The sequence below is a fragment of the Sus scrofa genome, chromosome 4 (assembly GCF_054392235.1).
Source record: "Sus scrofa isolate SSC_HxYL_T2T_F1_AM1 chromosome 4, Sscrofa_HxYL_maternal_Yorkshire_Landrace_v2.0, whole genome shotgun sequence".
Classification (NCBI taxonomy): Eukaryota; Metazoa; Chordata; class Mammalia; order Artiodactyla; family Suidae; genus Sus; species Sus scrofa.
The window spans coordinates 93,868,924-93,892,167 of NC_139386.1; the positions used below are offsets into that span (position 1 = coordinate 93,868,924).

Here is a 23,244-nt window from a genome sequence, read left to right on the forward strand (position 1 = left end):
GGCCCAGGGAATTTCCATAGGCCAAAGGTGTGGCCAAAAAAAAAAAAAAAAAAAAAAAAAGAGTGAGCAAGAGATAGTAAATTGGCTAGAATACAGAACATCTTTATTTGATTGAACAACCAACTAAAGAGAATTAGTTCTCTAATTAGCTGGGGGGTAGTGGGTAAGACAGGGCTTTTTTGGTTATGGTCTGCCTGTAGGATAACCAACTTGAAAAAAGTCATCCCCATGGGGGCAGCAGAGAGCATTAACAAAGAACCAACTGAATTCCTTAAAACCTAGTAAAAATTGCTAAATATATTTATCTGATACTTATACAATGAGCTAGGCCCTGTGTTGACACTTCACATATATTATTTAATGTGACCGTTTTAAAAAAAATGACCTAGGAGATGGATGTTATTTTATATTTGCCCCTTTTACACATGAGAAGAGAAGTTCAGTGAAGTTAAAGAACTTGCCCAAAGTCATATTAGTGAAAGTGACAGCTGGCAAAGGAACAGGTTAAGGAGAATTTTGGACAGTAGATCATTAGGATTCAGTGACTAATTATAATCCTTACTCTGCTTTTCAGAAGCCAGGAGACACCAGAATTCTAGCTAAGGGCTTACAGCTAGGTTTGAAGTACAACTGAAATTAGGAGCTAGAATGATGCCTGGGTGAAAATAAGTAACTGGAGTAGCTTGGAGTTAATGGGAACCAGGAGCTAGAGAGGACTGTCAGGTCAGCAAGTCACTGTAGGATAAAGTTCAAAAGTAAAGCCCGGGCAGGGACACAGGGATAAGTGTGGGCCAGGAAGAGTCAAAAGAATACTTATAACAATGGGCTGCTAATGGGGTATAGAATTCTTTTTTTTTTATTTCATTTTTCAAAGTTTTATAGAAGTATAGTTGATTTGGGTATGAAATTCTTTAAGGGAATGCCTGGTATAAATAAGATTTTGGAGTTCCTGCTGTGGTGTGGTAGGTTAATGATACGGTTTGTCAATGTGGCGTTACTGGTTTGATCCCCAGCCCAGTGCAGTGGGTTAAGGATTGGCATTGCCACAGCTGTCACAGATGTAGCTTGGATTTGATCCCTAGCCAGGAAACTTCCATATGCTGGGGTGTGCAGCTGAAAAAGGAAAAAAAAAAAGACTTTATTTCTGGCAGAGCTGGGGAACAACTTGGTCTGGGACAAGCAGTCTTAATAGAGTATACAGATCAAGAAAGATAAGAGATCTACTATAACTTGAATTGCTAGTACCACTGACTTGGAAAAAAAATTGTTTAGTAGGAATGTAGTAGGTACTTGAAGAGCTGACATTTAGCTATGATGTGTTGATCCAGAGAGGGGAAAAAAAGGATGAATAAATGGGGGTTACAAAGAGGTTCTTCTAAGTATAGAAAAAAAGGCTTTTCTAATCACTGAAATTTACAGTGCACCAAGAATTAGGTGAAGGAGTATGTGAAAGGTAGCTGAAGGATATCAGTTCTCAAGTTTCTGGTTAAAGCAAGGAGAAGGTGAAAAATAACATCAAGCAAGAGATGAAGTTTTTGCTTTAACAACAGAGATGATGTATATAGTTTAAGCTAAAGGGGAACAGATGTTTAAGCTACAACTAACAAAAAATCTTAAGTACTTGAAATATTTTTTCCCAGTGTTGGACATGAAAGTACCCTCCTCTACATATTTCCTTGATTTAGTGAGTATTTACTCCATTTCACCTCAGGAAATCTTTTTTTTTTTTTAATTTTCTTTTTTAGGGCTGCATTTGCAGCATATGGAAGTTCCTGTCAGCCTACACAACCACAGCAACACCAGATCTGAGCTGCATCTGTGACCTATGCCAAAACTTGCAGCAGCACCGGATCCTTAACCTGCTGAGCTAGGCCAGGGGTGGAACCCACATCCTCATTGGACCCGATGAGCCACAACGTTAACTCCCACTCAGCATTCTTTATTGGCATTATGATCTCTTCGGCACCTATTATACCTCAAGGCTTCATGCTGTAGAGTGAATTTCCAGGGCCCCCAAACAGAAAACACTCCTGCAAATGCAGTCATGAATGGACTAACTTAGGAACAGCTAGCCAGGTAATTGTCCCAAAGTCTGAAATTTGTAGTGTTTAGTTAAGGTTTGGACACAAGGAAAAGGATTAAGACTTATAGAGAAAGAGGGATTACTTTGAAGGTTTAATGAAGAAAAATCCCAGCCCTTCACCCTTCCTTTAACAGCTTTCCATTCTGAGCAAAGAGGACAATCTGTCTTTTTTCCCTAGGCTGCAATGAGCAGATAGGACATCATACTATCCATTGGAGAAGGCAGTCCTCAACATGGACTTTCCTCTTTAATCCTTTAGATGGGGTTAAGTTTGGAAGAGAGATGGAAAGGAATCACTACCATGACACCAAGATTGCTAGGTGTCGAACCACTTCTGGATATGGGTAAGAAGAGACCATGATTCTATTTTAAGCAGTGCCTGGAACTTCTACTGTAGCACAGTGGGTAAGGATCCAGTATTGTCACAGCAGCAGCTCAGGTCAGTGCTGTGGCATGGGTTTGATCCCTGGCCCAAGGAACTTCCACATGCCATGGCCTTGGCTTAAAAAAAAGTAGTGCCTATGCCTGCCTCTTTGTGGACTTATGTGGGTGGAGAACAACCCCTTTCCATACATCACAGCTAGCTACTGTCTTGATGACACTTCCTCAAAGGAAACTTAGAGAAATCTGTGAAGCAAATGAAGATATAGGGAGGTTTTTAAAAAGGAATTGAAGTTCCAGAATGGGGAAGGATGGTGGGGGGGGGTAGACATTTTTGGCTTTTTCTTTCTTTCTTTCTTTTTTTGGTTATTCCCATGACATGTGTAAGTTCCACAGAAACTGAACCTGAGCCACAGCAGTGACAATGTTTTGTTTTGTTTTTTCTTTTTTGGTTGTCCCATGGCATATGGAGTTCCTGGCCCAGGGATCAGATCTGAGCTGCAGTTCTAGCTGCAGCAACACCAGTTCCTTAACATACTGTGCTGGGCCGGGAATTGAATCTGTGTCCTGGTCCTCCAGAGATTCCGCAGAACCTGTTTTACCACAGTGGGGACTCCAACAACGTATTTTTGGCTTTTTCATTTTCTGGCTGCATTTGAGGCATATGGAAGTTCCCGACCCAGGAACTGAATCTGAGCCATGACCTATGCTGCAGCTGTGGCAATGTAGGATAGTTAGCCCACTGTGCTGGGGATCAAACCTGCATCTCAGCAATGACCAGAACCACAGCAGAGATGATGCCAGATTTTTTTTTTTTTTGGCTTTTTAGGGGCCCAACCTCAGCGTATGGAGGATCCCAGGCTAGGAGTCCAATATGAGCTGTAGCCGCCGGCCTACACCATAGCCACAGCAACAGAGGGTCAGAGCCACATCTGTGACCTACACCACAGCTCACAGCAATGCAGGATCCTTAACCCACTGAGCGAGGCCAGGGATTGAACCCAAGTCCTCATGGATGCTCGTCGGGTTTGCTAACCACTGACCCAGGCATGATGAGAACTCCAAAACAAGTTTTTCTTGATGGCAGCTTAAGGGCCATAACAATGAATGGGAAAGATAGCATTCTTGAGTGTGGAAACTAAGTGGTGCCAAAACTGGCTGGTGTTGACTGCAAGACCCACTGAAAGTCGGGGACTGGTAGTCATGACATGTAAGGATGGAATGGCACGGGGGGCTGAATTCCATATGATACCTGTGGGATGGTTCAAGACCTGGATTTGACCTTTATGCCAAGTTTCCAGGAAACCTGGGTCTGGAGCTTTTAACCTTTCCTTAGCTGCCTCTCTGGAGACATCTGACAGTTTTAATAATGTCTATCCTCTTGAAATACTCTCTTCCCTTTGACTCCATGACAATTATCATCCAGGTGTTTGGGGTTTTTTTCATTGTTGTTGTTTTGCTTGTTTTTTGTTTTTAATGGCTGCACCTGTGGCATACGGAAGTTCCCAGGCTAGGGGTTGAACTGGAGCTGCAGCTGCACGGCTACATCACAGCCATAGCAACACAGGATCTTCGACCTGCACTGGAACTTTGCAGCAATGCCAGATCCTTAACCCACTGAGTGAAGCTAGGGATTGAACCCACATCCTCATGGACACTATGTCTGATTCTTAGCTCAATGAGCCACAACGGGAACACCACATTGTTTTTCTTTCCTCTATTTTTTGGCTGCCCCATGGCATATGGAGTTCCTGGGCCAGGGATCAGATCCAAGCCACAGTTGCAACTTATGCCACAGAGTATCCCTTAACCCGCTGTGCCAGGCCGAGGATCAAACCTGCATCGTGGTGCTGCAGACACCCTGCTAATCCCATTGCACCACAGTGGGAACTCCTTAGTGGTTTTTTTTTGTTTGTTTTTGTTTTTTGTCTTTTTGCCATTTCTTGGTCCGCTCCCGCGGCATATGGAGGTTCCCAGGCTAAGGGTCGAATCAGAGCAGCAGCCCCCCGCCTACACCAAAGCCACAGCAATGCAGGAGCCAAGCCTTGTCTGTAACCTACATCACAGCTCATGGCAATGCTGGATCCTTAATCCACTGAGCGAGGCCAGGGATCAAATCCGCAACCTCATGGTTCCTCATTGGATTTGTTAACCACTGAGCCACGACAGGAACTCCTCCTTAGTGTTTTTTTCCTCCTCAATGGCTGTTCCTTTTCAAGGATTCCCAATGGCTCTTCTACTTGTGACTTAAATGTTAGAATTCACCAAGGCACTCTTAGCCCTCTGTTCTCTGGGAACTTATCCAAATCTACAGCTTCAACTACCACTGAAATGGTCATTATTCAGAATTTCTGGCCCATATATAACTGGAGTTTTTAAAAAGTTTTCGTTTTCCTTTTACTAAAGTATAGTTGATTTACAATGTTGTGCCAATTTCTGCTGTACAGCAAAGTGACTCAGTCATACTTTCTCTTTTTTTTTTTTTTGTCTTTTTGCCTTTTCTAGGGCTGCCTCCCTTGGCATATGGAGGTTCCCAAGCTAGGGATCTAATTGGAGCTGTAGCTGCTGGCCTACACCAGGGCCACAGCAACATGGGATCCGAGCCGCATCTGCGACCTACACCACAGCTCACAGCAATGCCAGATCCTTAACCCCCTGAGCAAGGCCAGGGATTGAACCCACAACCTCATGGTTCCTAATCGGATTCGTTAATCACTGAGCCACAACAGGAACTCCACTTTCTCCTTTTTTTATATTATTTTCCATCATGGTCTATCCCAGGAGATTGGATATAGCTCCATGTGCTATACACCAGGGCCTTGTTCTCTATCAAAAAGTAGTTTTCTGGGAGTTTCCGTTGTGGCTCGGTGGGTTATGAACCGTACTAGTATTCATGAGGACGTGGGTCTGATCCCCGGCCTCGATCAGAGGGTTAAGGATCTGGCATTGCCGTGAGCTGTGGTGTAGGTCACAGATTCGCCTCAGATCTGGCGCGACTGTGGCTGTGGCTGGTAGCGCTGATTCAACTTCTAGGCTGGGAACTTCCATAAGCCAAAGGTGCAGCCCTAAAAAGGAGAGAAAAAAAAAGGTAGTATTCTATAAAAGTAATAAATGTACACACACACAATGGTAACCACGTGAGGTAACTGATGTGTTAGCTTATTGTAACAGTTATTTTGTGATACATATGTATATCAAAACACATTGTACACCTTAAGCTCACACAATGTTATATGTCAATTACATCTCAATAAAGCTGGAAAAAAATAACTTATGTACCCAGTAAAACAAATTCAAACAGTAAAGATGGATTTAAAATAAAAAGTATGTTTCATCCCTCCCAGGCCCACTCTTCAAGATTAATTTTTTAATGTTTGTGAAAATATGCCATTTGCATTCTTCTATACTTGCCTTTTTCCACTTAATTTTCTCCTGTTTTAGATTTGTATATTCCATTTAGACATCTCCATCTGGCTATCCCACAGGTAACTAAAACTCCCTTTCTTTGGAATTCCCTCTCATGCTATATCCTACTGCTAGCCTCTTTTTACAGTCAACACCTGGAAAAATGTGTTATACATTGTGCCTTTCCAATTACTCAGTTTACCTCAATCTTGTTTTTACCCCACCGCATCTCTGAAACAGCTTTCTCCAAAATTACTAAGTGACTTAGTTGTTGCAAAATCCAATGGACACATTTTAGTCCACGTCTTACCTGATCTGTTATGTTTAACACTGACCAGTTTCCTTGATACTTTGCTCCTGGTTTCTTCTTTCTCTTCTATTTGTTCCTTCTCAGTCTTTTCGGCTCCTTTCCCTTATCTCATCTCTTAAATGCAGCTATTCTTCTTTCTAGGCCATCTTATCCACTTCCATGACTTCAACAACCTTCTATATTCACATGCTGGGGCGCACCCCCCACTCCCCACGTTCCTTTTGGGTTCCCACCCACATTATCTAGTGTTCCATTGTCCAATGGATTTCCCACAGGCACCTAAAACTCATGACCCCCCCCCAAATTCTATTTCAAATGGCATCATTATTCTCCAGTTATTAAAATCAGAACCCTGGGAAATATCTTGGATTCCTCCCTCAGCTTCGCACCCATTTCCGATAAACTTTTTTCCCATCTACACGCCCCCTTGCTAGGACAGACCACTATAGTCTCTTAGTTGGATAAAATCTTTCCAATTATTCTTGCTCCAATTTCATCCCCTCTTATCCATTCTCCCCGTTGCAAGCAATGATCTTTCCCAAACGCAAATATATTTGTTCACACCTCTGCTAAGATTCTTCGAAATCTATCTATTTCCCATAGGATAAAATAAACTAATTGACAAGACCTCGAATAAAGTGGCCCCTCCCAACCTCACAGTCTATTACCTCTCTTTTGACCGTGTCAGGCTGCTGGCAGCTCCAGAAGGTACCTGGCACCCCACCCTCAATTCAACAGTCAGCACTGAGCTCAGGCAGCACTTCCTTCTGAGTGCTCAGAAGGCAAAGGCTCAAAAAGTGAAATCCGAGAAGGCATTTGAGCAGCGCTTTCGGTTCCGGACTCAAGTTTACGGAACGTCCGGGTTACCAGGAAGCTCAGAGCAAAGGTCAAATCCAGATCATGGGAACCTTCCCCCAAGTTCGCAGGGCAATCCGACCCCCGTAATATTCCGCCCTTTTGCGTCATGGCTGCCAGTCGCAGTCTTTCAGTTGGTCTTGAAGTCGACACCAGCCAGCTCTGGCCCCACCAACGTTCCCACACTCAAGAATGCAACCCTCTCTCACGCGTTACTACGGCCCCCGAAGCTGCCTCGAAGAAAAACTTGCGTTGCCAGGTTGCCCCAAAGCAAGATGGCTGCCAATCTCTATTCTCCGCTACCAAAGTGAAGCTGTCCACTCCCCGTTTAATGCCGCTGCCAGGCTGCCCTCACCTAGCATGGCTACTTCGGCTCATGCCTCGCTATGGTCTCGAAGCCGTCACTAACCGGCCAGGTTCCGGGAGGCGCTGTTCAGGATGCAGCCACCCCCGCCCGCCTCTCCCCTCCCCCACGCCCGCGGGCGGCGGCGGCGGCGGCTGGAGCCCGGATGCGGCGCCGTGAGACAGGCCCGGGAGAGCGGCGCGGATGGATCCAACATGGCGGCGCCGAGCCTGAGCCGAGAGTGAGGCGGCGGGGCGGCCGGGGTGGGGAGGGGGAGTCGAGCGGGACGGGGCGGGGCCGGGCGGGGCCGCAAAGGGCTTGGGGAAGGAAAGTGGAGGGGGAGGCGGTAGCGACGTCCAGCCTGAGAACCTCAGGAGAGGGAGGTGACGGGACGCTGCAAGGTGGGGGAGGGGAGCGGCCGAGGGGGGCGTGCGGGGGAGGTGGCAACTGTGGGAGAGGGCAGGGTCGAGGCGGAGGAGTTGGGCAGGGGAGGGGCGTAAACAAGGGCCGAGACTGGGCCAGGCTAGGGGTATTAGGGAGGCCAAGGTGGGGAGTAGGGCAGGGATCCCGCCGAGCTGAGGGGGTGGGAGTGGGAGGGAGAGGCTGAGGGTGTGAAGGGGAAGGGGGCTTGTGGCATGTGGTTGGAAAAAGGACTGGACTCTTGCGAGGGGCGTTGTGGAGAGCTAGGAAAAGGTGAGGATTGGATTTAAGACGTCTGGGGGGAGGTTCTGAAAGTGTTAAATTGGAGGTGGGAGGGGGAAGGGCCTAGGGGAGAATTTGGGTGGAAGAGGAGAGAACGGAGGTTAGGGCAGTGGAGAGTGTGTCGGTGTGACGAGGGAATGGAGAAAGTGAGAGACTAGGAAAGTTTAGGAGGAAGGGGACTAGGATGGGAGATGGGATAGTGGAGCTGCACGGGCGATAGAGGTTCAGGGTTTCCCTTTCCCTTGTGGAAAGAAGAGAGCAGAGTTAAGCAGCATCAGTTGAAGCCAATTCTAATTGCCAGGCCTTTGGCTTTTTACTAGAGTGGGAAGGGCAGAAGGGAATGGTCATGTGAGTTTGGAGATTTGGGGTTGGATGAGGGTTCAACTGGATTTGCTTTCCAAAAGCTCCCTAGCTTACTGCTCCCTTGTTTTTCCTGGTTACAAAAAGAAGGGAAAATGGGGAGGCTGGTACCATTTGAGCGTGGAAGGAGTAAAGGATTTTTCTAGTTTTAATAAGCAATGCCAGAATAGGGAAACAGCCACACTATGTTGGAGGTCTCTATGCTAAAGTAGAGGTTCTGCAAGTCTGAGAAGGGAACAGAAAACACAGGACTGCATTTAGACAGCCATGCTAATTAAATGAGTGCTATAGTTTACAGACCCTTCTTTTGCTGTTTAAGTTCTAGGAGGGAGGGTCGGTATCCATATATAAAAAATATTCCCTCAAGAAATGTAAATGTTTGAGTGGATGCCATCCCAGTGGATATTTTGTTTTCACTGTGTGCTAGGTAAAGGGAAGAGTGAAGTTAGAATTTGGAGGATAATTCCGGACTCATAAAGGAAGTGATGGAAACAAAGTGCCTCCTTTAGCTGTAATCACTTTCCTCCTTGTTCTTCCTAAAGATGAGAGTCAGTGTTAATAGGTGGGCCTCATAAGGAATTGAGGAGTCAGGCGATGTATCAGAGGATAATTTGTTTTCCCACAAGTTGTTGAAATTGGGACCTTTCTTGCTCCAAGCCACTGAGGTTGGAAATTCTCCAGAGTTGGTATTGTTTTGTGAATTGGGTAGTAGAAGGTTGGGGAAGCCTGGGGACTTTGTTGGGAGTGAGTTCTCTCATTAAGCTTGAAGTGGATCATTTCAATCAAATGGCTTTAGGCTTGTCTTTCAGTTTTTGCAACTGAGGTTTACTCTTTGGGCCTTTGAGTTTCAAAATAAAGCTTGAAAATTGACTCTTGCTCCCCCCCCCCATTTGTTTTGTTTTGCTGCTGGCTTTGAACCTTGTGCTAGGAAGAGACCTGGGAAATTAAGTTTCTTGCAGAGGTAAGTCTGGAAGTTTTATTGTTTCAAAAATGGAAGGGAATGGAAATGGCATTTTGGGAATTGAGCCTAGAAATGGGGTCGATACCAGGGAAAATGGGTTTTCACCCACCCAGCCGAGTGCATGAGATCTGTTGCAGTCATTGTCCCTTTGGGTAACTGGAGATTTATAGTAAGGAAAGGAGAGCAGAAATTATGTGTTTTGGAGCAAGCCTCCAGCTTTGTTTTATTATTATCTAGTTGTCTTGGTCAGCTCTCAGAGAAACATTTTTAAACATATGGAACATTGTACTCTAGTACAATGTCTACTAAATGTTGCCCTTGGAGGGTTGCTAAGGCATCTGCCATGGGAAGGCTTTTCCTCTGGCTTATTTTTTTTTTTTTTCTACTTGTTCTGGAATCTTCATTTTGAAAAAATACTGTATAATTATGACCTTTAGGTATGTGGTTACATTTTCTTGGTCCTACTAGCCAGAAAGCTTTTTATGTAGTCTTGGCCATCTTTAAGGTTTTCCATGTCCTTTACATTTCGGGTTTTAAGACATCACTCTTTTTTAGTTCTTCCACATGACTTTCCTGCTCTAAGGGCTCCTGAGAGAGTCACATACCTCTAGTTCTGTTGGGATGAAACTAGACTAGACTATTCTCCCTTTTTTTGGGCTGCATCCACAGCATGCAGAAGTTCCTGGGCCAGGGATCAAACCCGTGCCACAACAGTGATCCCAGCCACTGCAGTGACAGTGCTGGATCCTTAACCCACTGTGCCACAAGAGAACTCCTAGGCTGTTATTTTCATTTCAAGACAGCACTCTTTTTAATTTCTTCCATGACTTCTAAAGGCTTCTGAGAGAATCAAGTTCCCAAAAAATAAAGACCTTATCCCTGGTTGGGATGACTAGAGTTTGCTTTGAAGTAGAAACTTAATAGATAACGATTAATCAACAGAAAGCTGAGTGTATTTGGTTTAAGGGGAAGCTGGCCATGTTCTTTTAGTGCAGAGTTGGATAGATTCTTGGAACCCCTGTCTGGATTGCTGAGTGAGTGAACTCATCATCCTAGATGATAATTAAGTGGGGAGGGCTGCCTATTAGCCTGCATGCCAGCCTCTTGACATTTCTCCTAAGGACAAACATGGCCTTGGGAAACAACTACTTCTACATTTTGCCTCATTGCATAAGCAGTTAAAGTCTGATCAGCAGCCTAACAAGGAAGGGTCTGCTATTGGTCTGGTTTTGGGACTTTAAAGGTGACCGCAAGGGTTAAGTGCAGGATCCTTTCTGTCTGTCTTGCAGAGGATGGCATTTCTCAAATCTTCATAGAAATCTAGACTGAACTAGGTCAAATCAGACCTCCTGGGATGGGACAGAAGGGAATGTAGCCCTATCACCTGCTGTTCACCTAAATGGCAACAGCAGGTGATAGAGAAGCCAAGTGTGGGATGGTTTAACTTAGTTAAGTTAAATGAGTCTTTGTCTGGCTTTTCTTCAGAAATATTGTTTGATTGGTTTGGGGTGGAGGGACCACATGACTTCTCCAGATATAGGGTGGAAAATGAAATGTTTCTTCTTTTGCCCCTTCATTGTGCTCCATCTAGACTAGGATTTCTTACCCTTAGCATTATTGACATTTTGGGCCAGCTAATTCTTTGTTGTGGGAGGCTGTCTTGTGTATCATAGGATATTTAGCAGCATTGGTTGCATTTACTCACTGCCCACCAGTGGCACCCTCCCTTACCACCCCTTCCCTCCCTCCCCCCCCCAAGGCATGACAGTCTAAAACGACTCGAGATATTGCTAAATGCCCCCTGGAGGGAAAAATCATCACTTGCTGAGAACCACTGACCTAGAAGCTCTGATAATTCTGTCACTTTGATCCAGCCTAGGATCTACAACTTAAAGGTGGCTGTTTTTACCTCAAGTCTTGGGAGTTAACCCTTAGGTTTGAGGCCTATTACGGAATTGCATCCATTGGTACATAATTAGGACTATAGTACTTTCCTATATTCTGCTTCATTTTCCAGTGACCAGGTATATGGGGACAGTATTTCCTAAATTCATGGGGTTTTTAGTCAGGACACTTTAAATTAGGGTGCTCTGGAGCAACCTGTTCTGATTGGCTGAACGTGAAACCTGCCCATCTGTTTTTTTTTTTTTTTTGGGATCCTCATAATGAACAGCTGGCCAAGGGGAACAGGTGGGATAGGGAACATGGAGAAGTTGGAGGGGCTCTAAGAGGGCTCAGTTTTCTCATGTTGCTGCTATGAGCAAGAGGTTATTTTCCCTCAGTCCCTTCTATTTGTACCCAATGACTATAGCAGATGAAACGAGAGAACAGAGAAGGAAAACCAGTCAATAGTTGAATAGCTGTTTTCCCAGTTGTGTCCCATGCTTTGGGTGGGGTATCTGGGCTCTCATAACCAGATATGGGCTATATTTCCTGTGCACATATCTGAAACCATGTTGTGGGGCTAGGTGATTCTAGGATGACCTCCCATACAGTTTTCTTAAAAGTATGAGTCTCTCTGTGCCTCCGTTTAGGATTAAAAGAGAGGACCAAATCCTACTTGCTCTTCAGTTTTCTGAGTCCCCAACAGCATCATTTTATTCTTAAACTAGCCTCAATTTCTTGGAGTAGAAAATTGACAGAACTGCGTGGCACATAAACAAGGAGAGCTGAGTAGGGTGCTTTGTGTATGGATAGTTTCACAGTAGACATACTACCTAGAGTGGCTAGTTAGAGTGTATGAATGGTGCCTGAGTCGCTTGTACTTTTAATGGGTCCTCTCACTCTTTTATATATATATATATATATATTTTTTTTTTTTTTTTTGTCAACACCAATCTTGTTTGTTTGTTTTGTTTTGTCTTTTGTCCTTTTAGGGCCACACCTGCGGCATATGGAGGTTCCCAGGCTAGGGGTCTAATCGCAGGTGTAGCTGGTGGCCTACGCCAGAGCTACAGCAACGCCAGATCTGAGCCACGTCTGCGACCTACACCACAGCTCATGGCAATGCCAGATCCTTAACCCACTGAGCAAGGCCAGGGATCCAACCTGCAACCTCTGGTTCCTAGTCAGATTCGTTTCCACTGCGCCACGACGGGAACTCCCTTATGTGTTTTTTTTTAACTGGTATTGCTTGTGGTGATCTCATGGAGATTCAGTTCAGTTCAACAACAGGTTGCTCCTACTACATGCCAGCCTCCATCCAGTGCTAGGCACTAGAGATATAAAGATGAATATGAACTAATCTCTTTACATGAGTCACTTAAAATCTAATAGGATAATACACAAATAATTTTAGTACGCTTTTTAAATGTTTTAAGGGAAATACAGACAGTGTTCCATAGGCGTACAGAAGACGCCTTATCCCAGCATGGGGGTGTAGAGAATGAATTTGAAGATGGCATCTGAGCTGATTCTTAAAGGATGAGTAGGAGTTAGCCATCTGAAAAAGGGTGGTGATGGGGGATGTGGAAGAGAAGGGAGAGGGGCATTAAGGCAGAGGGAATAGTCTGAAGAAAGTTGCAGAGAAATGAACTGCATGATGTATGTGAACTACAAACAAACCGATAATGTTAGAGAATAAAAAGTTATGAGGTGGGCAAAGCAGGCAAGACCTGTTCTTGGAAGGCTGGTGTGTTGTGTAAGGAGTTTGGAGTGTTCTCATAGGTAAGGAGGGAACTCTAGGTAGGTCTTAAGCTGAAAAATGGTGTAGTCATTTCGAGGCCAGGGATTGAACCTGTGCCTCAGCAGTAGCCAGAGCCATGTCAGTGTAAATGCTGGATTCTTAACCTGCTGAGCCACCAGTGAACTCCACTTATGCATTTTAGGTAGTTAATTCAGCTGGATGTGGGGGATGGATTTAAGCAGGTTCAGATTGGTGGTAGGGAGAACCCTTAAAGAGTAATCCATGTAAGAAGGAGTTCCCGTCATGGCACAGAGGAAGCAAATCCGACTAGGAACCATGAGGTTGCAGGTTTGATCCCTAGCCTCGCTCAGTGGGTTAAGGATCTGGCATTGCCATGAACTGTGGTGTAGGTTATAGATGAGGCTTGGATCTGATGTGGCTGTGGTGTAGGTCGGCAGCAACAACTCCAATTAGACCCCTAGCCTGGGAACCTCCATATGCCATGACTGTGGCCCTAAAAAGCAAAAAAAAAAAAAAAAGTAATCCTGGTGAGAGATTATTGGGACTTGAACCAGGCTGGTGGTAGTAGAAGTGGAAAGGTGAGGTAGATTTAAGAAATATGTAGGAGTAGCATCAACAGGAATTTTAATTGGGAGTTCCCATTGTGGCTCAGTGGGTTAAGAACCTGACAGAGTATCTGTGAGGATGTTGGTTCAATCCCTGGTCTCGCTCAGTGGGTTAAGGATCTAGTGTTGCCACAAGCTGTGGCATAGGCCACAGGTGTGATTCGGATCCAGCGTTGCTGTGGCTGTGCTGTAGGCCAGCTGCTGCAGCTCCAATTCAGCCCCTACCCCAGGAGCTTTCATGTGGCTCAGGTGTGGCCGTAAAAAGAAAAAAAAAAAAAAAAAAAGCCCAGGAATTTATAATTGATTGGTGATTGAAGCTTGTGGTCAGAAGGTGGAGCAGTATTGGGAGGTACTCTCTGGTGGGGCAGTAAATATGGAGTGGCTGGAGTGGAGGTGAAGGTTGTTGGACTTCAGGATTGGTTATTGGCTGGGTCACTGACATTGCTTAAGGTGATGGGGGAAATTTGTGACTCAAATGCCAAAATAATATAATAAATATAAGATTATGATTGATCATTGACAGGGGATTGGTAAATGACAATCATGAGGAAAGGTTAGAAGATGGCATATCCAAATGGTGTGTGAATATCAGGGGAGTAGAGATGGCATAGGAGAATTACAAGAATGTTCAACATAGGAGCTTAGTAATGTTTGTTGATTTAAATCCATGAGCTTTGGTGGATATTTGATGAACTTTCTGAGCAGTTATTTCTCTGGACTTGATTGTAGGAACAATGAGGGTACGTTTTTGGCGGGATGAATCTGGGCTGCAGAGGCCAAAGGATGCTTATCTCATTGAAATTGCCTAATCATTTAGAGGAGGTTTGGAGTGGTTTCACATGCATTTTCTCGTAGGATTCTTAACAATTCTGAGTAGTTTCTTTCAATCCCTGTTTTGCAGATGGAGGCAATGAGACTTTTGAGCTGACTTGCCTAAGGTTACACAGTTACACAGTTTGTTAGTTGAAGGCAGAATTGAAGCTTGTTCTAACCCCAAAGATTTTCAGTTTTCCTGCTTTCAGTCCCCAAGTTCATCTGATGGAGCTTCTATATTAGAATTAAGAGTGAATTCTTGGGGAGTTCCTGTTGTGGCGCAGTGGTTAACGAATCCAACTAGGAACCATGAGGTTGCGGGTTCGGTCCCTGCCCTTGCTCAGTGGGTTGATGATCCGGCGTTGCTGTGAGCTGTGGTGTAGGTTGCAGACGCAGCTCAGATCCCGCGTTGCTGTGGCTCTGGCATAGGCCAGTGGCTACAGCTCCAATTCGACCCCTAGCCCGGGAACCTCCATATGCCGCGGGAACGGCCCAAGAAATAGCTAAAAAGACAGAAAAAAAAAGGGGGGGGTGAATTCTCTACTTTCCAATTTCGCCTATATTTAAGAGATGGGGAGTTCTCTTTGTGGTTCAGTGGGTTAAGGACCTTATGTTGTCTCTGTGAGGGTGCAGGTTTGATCCCTGGCCTACTCATTAGGTTAAGGATCTGGCATTGCCGCAAGTTGCAGCATAGGTGGCAGATGCGACTGGGATCTGGCATTGCTGTGGCTGTGATGTAGGCCGGCAACTGCAGCTCCGATTTGACCCCTAGCTTGGGAACTTCCTTACACCATGGGTACGGCCACAAAGAAGAGAAAAAATAAAATTAGAAGAGATGGCTTGGAGTTTCCCTTGTGGCTCAGAGGTAACAAATCCAACTAGTATCCATGAGGATAGGGATTTGATCCCTGGCCTCACTCAGTGGGTTAAGGATCTGGTGTTGCTGTGAGCTGTGGTGTAGGTCACAGATGTGGCTTGGATTCCACGTTGTTGTGGCTGTGGTGTAGGCTGGCAGCTGCAGCTTTGTCAGCCCCTAGCCTGGGAACCTCCATATGCCATGGATGAGGCCCCAAAAAGACAAAAAAAAAAAAAAAAAAAAAAAAAAAAAAGGAGAGAAATGGCTTTGATTGGGTGCTGTCAGGGAGCACATAGGGACCAAAAGCAGTATTTTGGAGGCCAGAGGAACAATCAGGGTAACATTTAAAAGCAACTTCTGCTGAATACGGAGCACTAAGATTGCAATGAGGGAGTTCCCGTCGTGGCGCAGTGGTTAACGAATCCGACTAGGAACCATGAGGTTGCGGGTTCGGTCCCTGCCCTTGCTCAGTGGGTTGACGATCCGGCGTTGCTGTGAGCTGTGGTGTAGGTTGCAGAGGCAGCTCGGATCCCGCGTTGCTGTGGCTCTGGCGTAGGCCAGTGGCTACAGCTCCGATTAGACCCCTAGCCTGGGAACCTCCATGTGCCTCGGGAGCAGCCCAAGAAATAGCAAAAAAGACCAAAAAAAAAAAAAAAAAAAATAAGATTGCAATGAAAAGTCTCACTTAGTGGAAGTGACTCTTTCTCTAGTAGGATCTGGACTTAGGGCAGCATCTGTTGGATATGTTGAGTTCTAGGCTTTATTTTTTATTCATTTTTTTGTCTTTTTGCCTTTTCTAGGGTCGCTCCTACGGCATATGGAGGTTCCCAGGCTAGGGGTCTAATCAGAGCTGTAGCTGCCAGCCTACGCCAGAACCATAGCAATGCCAGATCCGAGCCGTGTCTGTGACCTACACCACAGCTCACAGCAATGCCGGATGCTTAACCCACTGAGCAAGGCCAGGGATTCAACCTGCAACCTCATGGTTCCTAGTAGGATTCATTAGCCACTGAGCCACGAAGGGAACTCCTAGGCTTTATTTTTTAATAAACACTTTGTAAAAGTTAATAAACACTAAAGCATTACATTGTGCCAGGCATGGGTTAGGCTCTGGGAACAACAGGAATGGATAAGACTAGTTCCCGATATTAAATGGCTCACAGGTTCTCTCCTTGTCCTTACAGTATAGTGGGGATTGTGGCTGCTGAGCAGGGATTCTGGAAAGCTTTGTGCACCTGAGCCCCCAGCATGGCGGGCCTAAAGCGGCGGGCAAGCCAGGTGTGGCCAGAAGAGCACGGTGAGCAGGAGCATGGGCTGTACAGCCTGCACCGCATGTTTGACATCGTGGGCACCCATCTGACACACAGAGATGTGCGAGTTCTTTCCTTCCTCTTTGTTGATGTCATTGATGACCACGAACGTGGCCTCATCCGAAATGGACGTGACTTCTTATTGGCGCTGGAGCGCCAGGGCCGCTGTGATGAGAGTAACTTTCGCCAGGTGCTGCAGCTGCTGCGCATCATCACTCGCCATGACCTGCTGCCCTACGTCACCCTCAAGAGGAGACGGGCTGGTGAGGGTGCACTGGGGGCTGGGGACACTCGAATCAGGGAAGAGTTGTGGGAGGCCAGGAGTGAACAGCATAGTCCAAGCAGGAGGAGGTACTGACCCTGGGGATTACCAAGGAGAATAAGTTATGAGGCCCACTGGAGAGTTGGACTAGGAGAAAGGAAGGGTGTATCTTTTTCTGAGTGAGCCTCTCTCTCCCTACAGTGTGCCCTGATCTCGTAGACAAGTATCTGGAGGAGACATCAGTTCGCTATGTGACACCCAGAACCCTCAGTGATCCAGAACCGAGGCCTCCCCACCCCCCTAAAACAGGTGAGCAGATAGTAATTCCCCCTAATTTCCATCATCAACAAGGAAGACGGAGTTCCCTTCGTGGCGCAGTGGTTAACGAATCCGACTAGGAACCATGAGGTTGCGGGTTCGATCCCTGCCCTTGCTCAGTGGGTCAAGGTTCCGGCGTTGCCGTGAGCTGTGGTGTAGGTCGCAGACGCGGCTCGGATCCTGCGTTGCTGTGGCTCTGGCGTAGGCTGGCAGCTACAGCTCCGATTTGACCCCTAGCCTGGGAACCTCCATATGCCGCGGGAGCGGCCCAAGAAATGGCAAAAAGACAAAAAAAAAAAAAAAAAAAAAAAAAAAAAACAAGGAAGACACTGGACCCATCATTTTTTCAGCTTTGCCAGCCTAAGTGAAAGGACACTGTCCCCTCCCCCCACATCTGGCCCCATAAAAATCAGATGGGGGTGTTAATGCTTCACTAGTCCTTTACTTATTCCCACATATCCACCTTTCAGGTAATATTATTGATACTCCTTTAAGTGCTAAGTCGAAACGATTCTTTCTTCATTCCAAGTGAAGTGTTTGAATTTCTGCTTTTACCCTACTGAGTCTTCTCCCTTTTTACCCTCTGGTCAGTGCCTCCCCACTATCCTGTGGTGTGCTGCCCCACTTCGGGCCCTCAGATGTGTAGCAAGCGGCCAGCTCGAGGGAGAGCCACACTTGGGAGCCAGCGAAAACGCCGGAAGTCAGTGACACCAGATCCCAAGGAAAAGCAGACATGTGGTAAGGAAGTTCAAGGATTCCAGAGGTGGAGTGAACTTGAGGGGAAATACAGAGAACTGCCAGGATGCTGGGCAGTGTTTATGCTATTCAGTGCAAGGCTTGCTTTGCTTGCAGTTGCAAAGTAAGGTTGAGTGGTATAGTCTCTGGGAGGAGAATTCCTCTATCTTTGTGGCAGAGTATATTTCAATTTTTTCTGGGTAATACTAGATGAAAGGGATGCCATTATGACATCCTTATTGTAGGATGACCCAAATCATGATAGGGTATTAAAGTGAACTTCTGTGTTTGTTAATTAGGAAAATATCTTCTAGAATCAGGTGCTACTTGTGAGTGATGGAAATAATCTGGGCATGGCCCATTTAAGGGAACCTCTCTGAGTTAAGGCAAGGATTTCAGAGATACATAAAAAAGAACTAGTCCTCATTGTGAGTCAGCTATACTAAAAAAAAAAAAAATTAAAAATTAAAAAAAAAAAAGAACTAGTCCTGGGGAGAGGTAGAAAAGCTGTCAGTTGGTGTTCCCAACTTCGCTACTCTGCTGTTCTTTTCCACCTTTCAAACTTGGGTGTAAACTCAGCCCTTCACTGCAACCTCTTCTCTATCTCTTCTCTTCCCCACAGACATCAGGCTGCGAGTTCGGGCTGAATACTGCCAGCATGAGACTGCTCTACAGGGGAATGTCTTCTCTAACAAGCAGGACCCACTTGAGCGCCAGTTTGAGCGCTTTAACCAGGCCAACACCATCCTCAAGTCCCGGGACCTGGGCTCCATCATCTGTGACATCAAGTTCTCTGAGCTCACCTACCTCGACGCATTCTGGCGCGACTACATCAATGGCTCGTTACTAGAGGCACTTAAAGGTGTCTTCATCACAGACTCCCTCAAGCAGGCTGTGGGCCATGAAGCCATCAAGCTGCTGGTGAATGTGGATGAGGAGGACTATGAGCTGGGCCGACAAAAACTCCTGAGGAACTTGATGCTGCAAGCATTGCCCTGACCTTTTCCCCCCCTCTCACTTCTTTGGGGACTTCTCAGCACCCACCTCTGGAGCTTACATACTGTTCTGGGGTTTGTTCTCTACCCTTTCAACCAATCACACCCCTGCCTTTTTTTTTTTTTTTTTTTTAAAGGAAAAGACAAAGGAAAAACGGAAGTGGTGTTCCCCACCCCTCCCTGCACCCATGTGCCTGGGCTTCCCCTTTGTTTCCCTTTTCCACTTACCCCCTCATGTGTGTCTCTACAGCCACCTTGCCACTGAGCCGTAAGACAAATGTATAGGGAGAAGCAAAGTCTATAGCACATAGTCTTTGTAAGGGATTGAAGTGATCTCTGCTTTTGGGTGCACTGAGGGGTTATCAGTACTCCTGGCTTTATGAGGGCTCTTAAATTTTGTCTGAAAAAACCAAAGGGCTGTGAGTAGGGAGCTGTGTGGAAGGTGGGACTCTGGAGTGTATTTTGGAAATTAATCACCACCCTCTCCCAAATTATAGAATTTTTAAAAAACAAGCTGTGGCCCTTTCCACTCTCTCCTGGCCTCTGGTGCTGCTCCTTTCTGCCTTGTTTCCTCCATTCCATGGCTTGAAAACTTTGCCTGGTATGGCTCCTTCCTTTTCCCTCTTTGTCAAACCCTCTTCAAAGGAGTAATAGGTAAGAGGACTAGGTCAGCCCTACAGTCACCCTCCCAACTGTGGTGTGTGTGTGTACACACATACACAGGATGGATGAAGAGGTTGCTGGGTTAAAATACACTCCCCCTGAAAAGGGGAAGGGGGAGTGTGACATTTTCTTTCCATGTTCAAGTGAAAATAAATAATGTACCCTGCAGCCCTTTTCCCCTTTGCTTTCTTCTGGCTTGGGCAAAGGGCATCACAGGTGAAAGTGAAGTGATTCAGTATCAATTCCTTTCTTCTTTTTCCTTCCCCATCCTTTACCCCCACACCCACTCCCAAGCTTGGGAGCATGGGGCTGGGAGATGCACTGAGTGTCGCACTTTTATTTAGGTAGGAAGGCATGCTGAATGAGCCAGGAGGCCTAGAACTGGAGCCCAGTGCAACTGGTACAACACCCCCTCCCCTTTCAGCTTCAAAAAGGGATGTCCAGACACAGACTTTGTGATTATTATATTTTTTTCAATGCCAGTGCTGCTCAGCCCTCAGCGTAACTTCAGTTTTCATGAAATAAACAGTGACTATATAAAATTCTACCTTTCTGAAACTGAAATCTGAGCTTAGGTGAAAGTTTCTTCTTTCCCAAGGAGCTGAGCCTGTGTTTCATCAAGAGACAAGGTTCTCCAAGTGAGGGGAGCTGCGCCTGGGTCCTGCCTACAAGTCACAGCAACACCAGCTCACAATAGGGGTCTCAACTGACAGAAGTCAGAAGTCTTAAGACAGTGGGTGACCCAGACTGCCATAGAGATCAGGCCTGCGGTGCTGGAACACAGGCAGGTGTTGGCGCAACTGTCGCAGATAATTGAGGTCAATTCGGGCAAGGCAGAGGCCTGGTCCTTCAGAGCAGCGGGCCACCACCGTTCCCCAGGGATCTACCACCATGCTATGGCCATAACTTGCTCTCTTCTCATGGTGGCGTCCACACTGTGCTGCCGCCACTACATAGCACTGAGTTTCAATGGCTCGGGCCCGCAGCAACACCTGGGGGGATGAGGAGACAAGCGTTCACTTAAGTACTTGTAGCAACTTGTGGGGAAGTGATAGATCATGGATATTACAGGCCAGTCTACCCGCTGTGACCATTCCGATTATTGCCTGTGAATGATTTACTATGTTAACTATTCTGAGAGGCAGCAATCTGGGGAGGAGGAGATCTTTTAACTGGTAGAGCCAAAGAAGAATGAGGTTAAGAGAAGGCCCTTGGGAGTTCCTGTTGTGGTTCAGTGGAAATGAATCTGACTAGCATCCATGAGGATGCAGGTTGGATCCCTGGCCTCCCTCAGTGGGTTAAGGATCTGGCGTTGGCATGAGCTGTGGTGTAGGTCACTTGGATCCTGAGTTGCTGTGGTGTAGGCTGGTGGCTACAGCTCTGATAAGACCCCTTGCCTGGGAACCTCCATATGCTTTGGATGCAGCTCTTAATGTTCTGAAGAGGTGTCCTCTTACCTCCCAGTGGGCTGGGCCTGTAACAGATCCAAAAGCTGAAGGGTAGGTAAGTATTTCTGCTCCAGCCTGAACCAATGCCAGAGAGAGTTCAGGGAACCGCATGTCATAGCAGATAGCTAGACCAATCTGGAATGAAGAACAGCCTATTTAGCTCCCCTGCCCTGTTTGTCACAGCATCTGGTCATTCCCCCCTCTTCCCCACTCCCTGTCTCTCAATCCTCTATTACTACTTCAAAGTATTCCTATTCCCCTCCCTCTTGTTTCTCTCCCACCCTCACCCCTTCACAAATCCCACCTTGCCTGCTGGTGTGCTGACCGGAGGCTCAAGACTGGGCCCAGGTATGGTAGAGTTGCTTTCACACATAGGCCCCTGCCCTGGAATCTCAACATCACACAGATGCGTCTTCCTGTAAGTGGCCACTACTGACCCTAGAGTAAGAAGAAGTAAGAGTACTCAGTGCTGGTGCTCTAGAAGACCAGCTTGGTTCCTCTCCTCCCAAGGAGAAGAGAGCTTGTAGGCTAGGAACAGAGGTACAAATGCCCTTAAAACCCTTGCCCAAGGGAACAGTTGAGAAACAAAATTCTGGAGAATCTTAGCTTAGGTAGAAGAGCCTGAGAAGAGGCAGGCTAAAGAGTTACGAGGTCTCACCCGTGTTGTTCAGAATCACATGACAATTGTAGATTTTCTGAGTCTGCTCCCAGTCTTGGCCACGCTCATGGAAACCACCCAAGGACAGCCAGAGTCCACATTCCCTGAGGGGGAGGGGACACTGACAACTCTTCTCAAGTCTCTACCCTCATATCTGGCAATTCCGATATTACCCAAAAAGAAACTACCTCTCCCTCCCCCTTTCCCTGATACCTGGCAAGCTGGGTATATTCTCCCAAAAGTTTCCCACCCAGTGGCTCAGACAGGCGTAGCGTCTCTTCAGGGTCCCTTCCAATGAAGTCAAATGCCTCAGGCAGGAAAGCCAGGCAAGCGCCCAGTCTGGCAGCCTCTCGAACCAGCTCAGCACATGTTTTAAAGTTCTGCTGCTTGTCCGGTGTGGATGTTACCTGGCACACAGCCACGAGGGGCAAGTCCCAGGAGGAAGAGGAAATAGCCATGGATCTGGGTCTGTGAATGGCACAGGCAAGACTCAGATTTCCTAGAGTGGGGAAGCCCGAGTTTAATGATAAGGGGCTTAAAGGGGGAGGCAGGAAAGCTAGACTTCCCTTTAAACCTGCTCTTACAAGGCACAATGATCCATGCAATAAGGACCCACTGATCAAATGTTCTGTGAGTGGCTGGCACCCCAATGTTTCCCAACATCTATTCATTTATTGAGCATCTACTATGTGCCAGGCACTGAGGACACAACAAAACATGTTACCTGGGCTGAGCACAAAGTATTGAGAGTCGAAGTATCCGGAGCCGAGGACCCAAAAGAAGGGACAGGAGCTGGTGAGGAGGCCTGATGATGAAGCCCAGCCTGAAGAAGGTGAGAAATCAGGACACCAACCCCACCATCAAGCAATACATTTCTAAGATCCTTTGGTTTCTCTCTTCATACTGTGAGGCTGAATCTGGGCACCACCGGTAAAAACCCCTAAGTCTTTAAGACACTCGTTAACTATGGTTAATCACGGCTACCGGAAGAGAGCACAAAGTGGGAAAATCGAGGAAAGGGCTCTGCGCAGCATTCGAATATCTCGACTTCCAGTGATCTCACATTAAACTGAAGTCCTTTTTCTCAGCCAAACGTTTCCGCAGTTCAAAAGTCATCCTCGAGATATTTCCTTGATTTTCCCAGCCTCTCTTATTGACTGTGCACCTGCACAGTTTTACTGACTCAAAGCATATTTTCCCCCTTCCACCAGAATCTCTGAGAAGTTCACCCTACCCCACCCCGCCGCCCGTGCCTCACCACCCGCTGTGTGGGCAGAGGGCACTGGCACCCAGATCCCAACCCGCGCCCCGCTCTCCAGTTAACCCATCTGGAGACTCTCTCAGGGGCAGCGTCTCTGTTGCACAAGATAAAGCACCACAGGTGTAATTCACCGCGGCGGGCGGGCTAGGTAGCAGGTCCTACATGAAGGCACGGCCAAAACCATTAACAGGATCCGAACCGAACAGGGGCCTGGAAGAAGAGGAGCCTGGCGCCGGGGGCGAGTGGGCGGTAACTCCGAGACCGGACGTGACGC

At 46.6% G+C, this 23,244-nt stretch overlaps 3 protein-coding genes across 14 annotated transcripts in view; 1 reads left to right on the plus strand and 2 right to left on the minus strand.

The window, feature by feature from the left end:
* The window catches only part of UFC1 (ubiquitin-fold modifier conjugating enzyme 1), a 15,159-nt gene extending 7,539 nt beyond the window's left edge, over positions 1-7,620 (minus strand). Inside the window, exon 1 of one of the 3 annotated variants that reach the window (XM_003125655.5) lies at positions 7,390-7,620. The gene's annotated coding sequence lies outside the window, so the exon portion shown is untranslated. Of the gene's footprint in view, positions 1-6,179; positions 6,972-7,389 lie in introns of those variants that run through there. The other 2 variants (XM_003125654.5, XM_085022610.1) reach the window with 2 other exon arrangements.
* DEDD (death effector domain containing) lies at positions 7,531-20,145 on the plus strand. Of its 5 annotated transcripts, none has more exons than XM_003355092.5 (6): positions 7,531-7,618; positions 9,368-9,400; positions 16,505-16,893; positions 17,094-17,201; positions 17,802-17,948; positions 18,568-20,145. In XM_003355092.5, the coding sequence occupies exons 3-6, from the start codon at positions 16,569-16,571 to the stop codon at positions 18,942-18,944; spliced, it is 957 nt and encodes a 318-aa protein (XP_003355140.1). In that variant the 5' UTR covers positions 7,531-7,618; positions 9,368-9,400; positions 16,505-16,568; the 3' UTR covers positions 18,945-20,145. The 5 variants fall into 5 exon arrangements, with proteins under 5 accessions (XP_003355140.1, XP_001927399.1, XP_013852290.1 ...); XM_013996836.3 differs by having other exon boundaries at positions 7,556-7,778; XM_013996837.3 differs by lacking the exon at positions 7,531-7,618 and adding an exon at positions 7,866-8,070.
* On the minus strand, positions 20,053-23,227 carry NIT1 (nitrilase 1). 6 transcript variants are annotated; one of them, XM_005663174.4, is made up of 7 exons: positions 23,170-23,227; positions 22,434-22,532; positions 21,923-22,177; positions 21,710-21,813; positions 21,356-21,489; positions 21,061-21,186; positions 20,053-20,595 (listed from the first exon to the last, which is right to left on the minus strand). In XM_005663174.4, exons 3-7 carry the CDS (start codon positions 22,165-22,167, stop codon positions 20,329-20,331), a joined length of 876 nt encoding a protein of 291 aa, XP_005663231.1. In that variant the 5' UTR covers positions 22,168-22,177; positions 22,434-22,532; positions 23,170-23,227; the 3' UTR covers positions 20,053-20,328. The 6 variants fall into 6 exon arrangements, with proteins under 6 accessions (XP_005663231.1, XP_005663227.1, XP_005663232.1 ...); XM_005663170.4 differs by having other exon boundaries at positions 23,133-23,227; XM_005663175.4 differs by having other exon boundaries at positions 23,102-23,227.
* Positions 23,228-23,244: the final 17 nt, after the last annotated feature.

What these genes read in the sequence shown, in the direction of transcription:
- DEDD (XM_003355092.5), top strand. Translation starts at nt 16,569, where the DNA reads ATGGCGGGCCTAAAGCGGCGGGCAAGCCAGGTGTGGCCAGAAGAGCAC. An exon ending in CCTCAAGAGGAGACGGGCTG is followed by an intron (nt 16,894 to 17,093) that starts GTGAGGGTGCAC and finishes CTCTCCCTACAG; the next exon opens with TGTGCCCTGATCTCGTAGAC. An exon ending in CAAGGAAAAGCAGACATGTG is followed by an intron (nt 17,949 to 18,567) that starts GTAAGGAAGTTC and finishes TCTTCCCCACAG; the next exon opens with ACATCAGGCTGCGAGTTCGG.
- NIT1 (XM_005663175.4), bottom strand. Translation starts at nt 23,154, where the DNA reads ATGGTTTTGGCCGTGCCTTCATGTAGGACCTGCTACCTAGCCCGCCCG. An exon ending in ATACTTTGTGCTCAGCCCAG is followed by an intron (nt 22,178 to 22,433) that starts GTAACATGTTTT and finishes TGCCATTCACAG; the next exon opens with ACCCAGATCCATGGCTATTT. An exon ending in GAATATACCCAGCTTGCCAG is followed by an intron (nt 21,814 to 21,922) that starts GTATCAGGGAAA and finishes CCTCCCCCTCAG; the next exon opens with GGAATGTGGACTCTGGCTGT.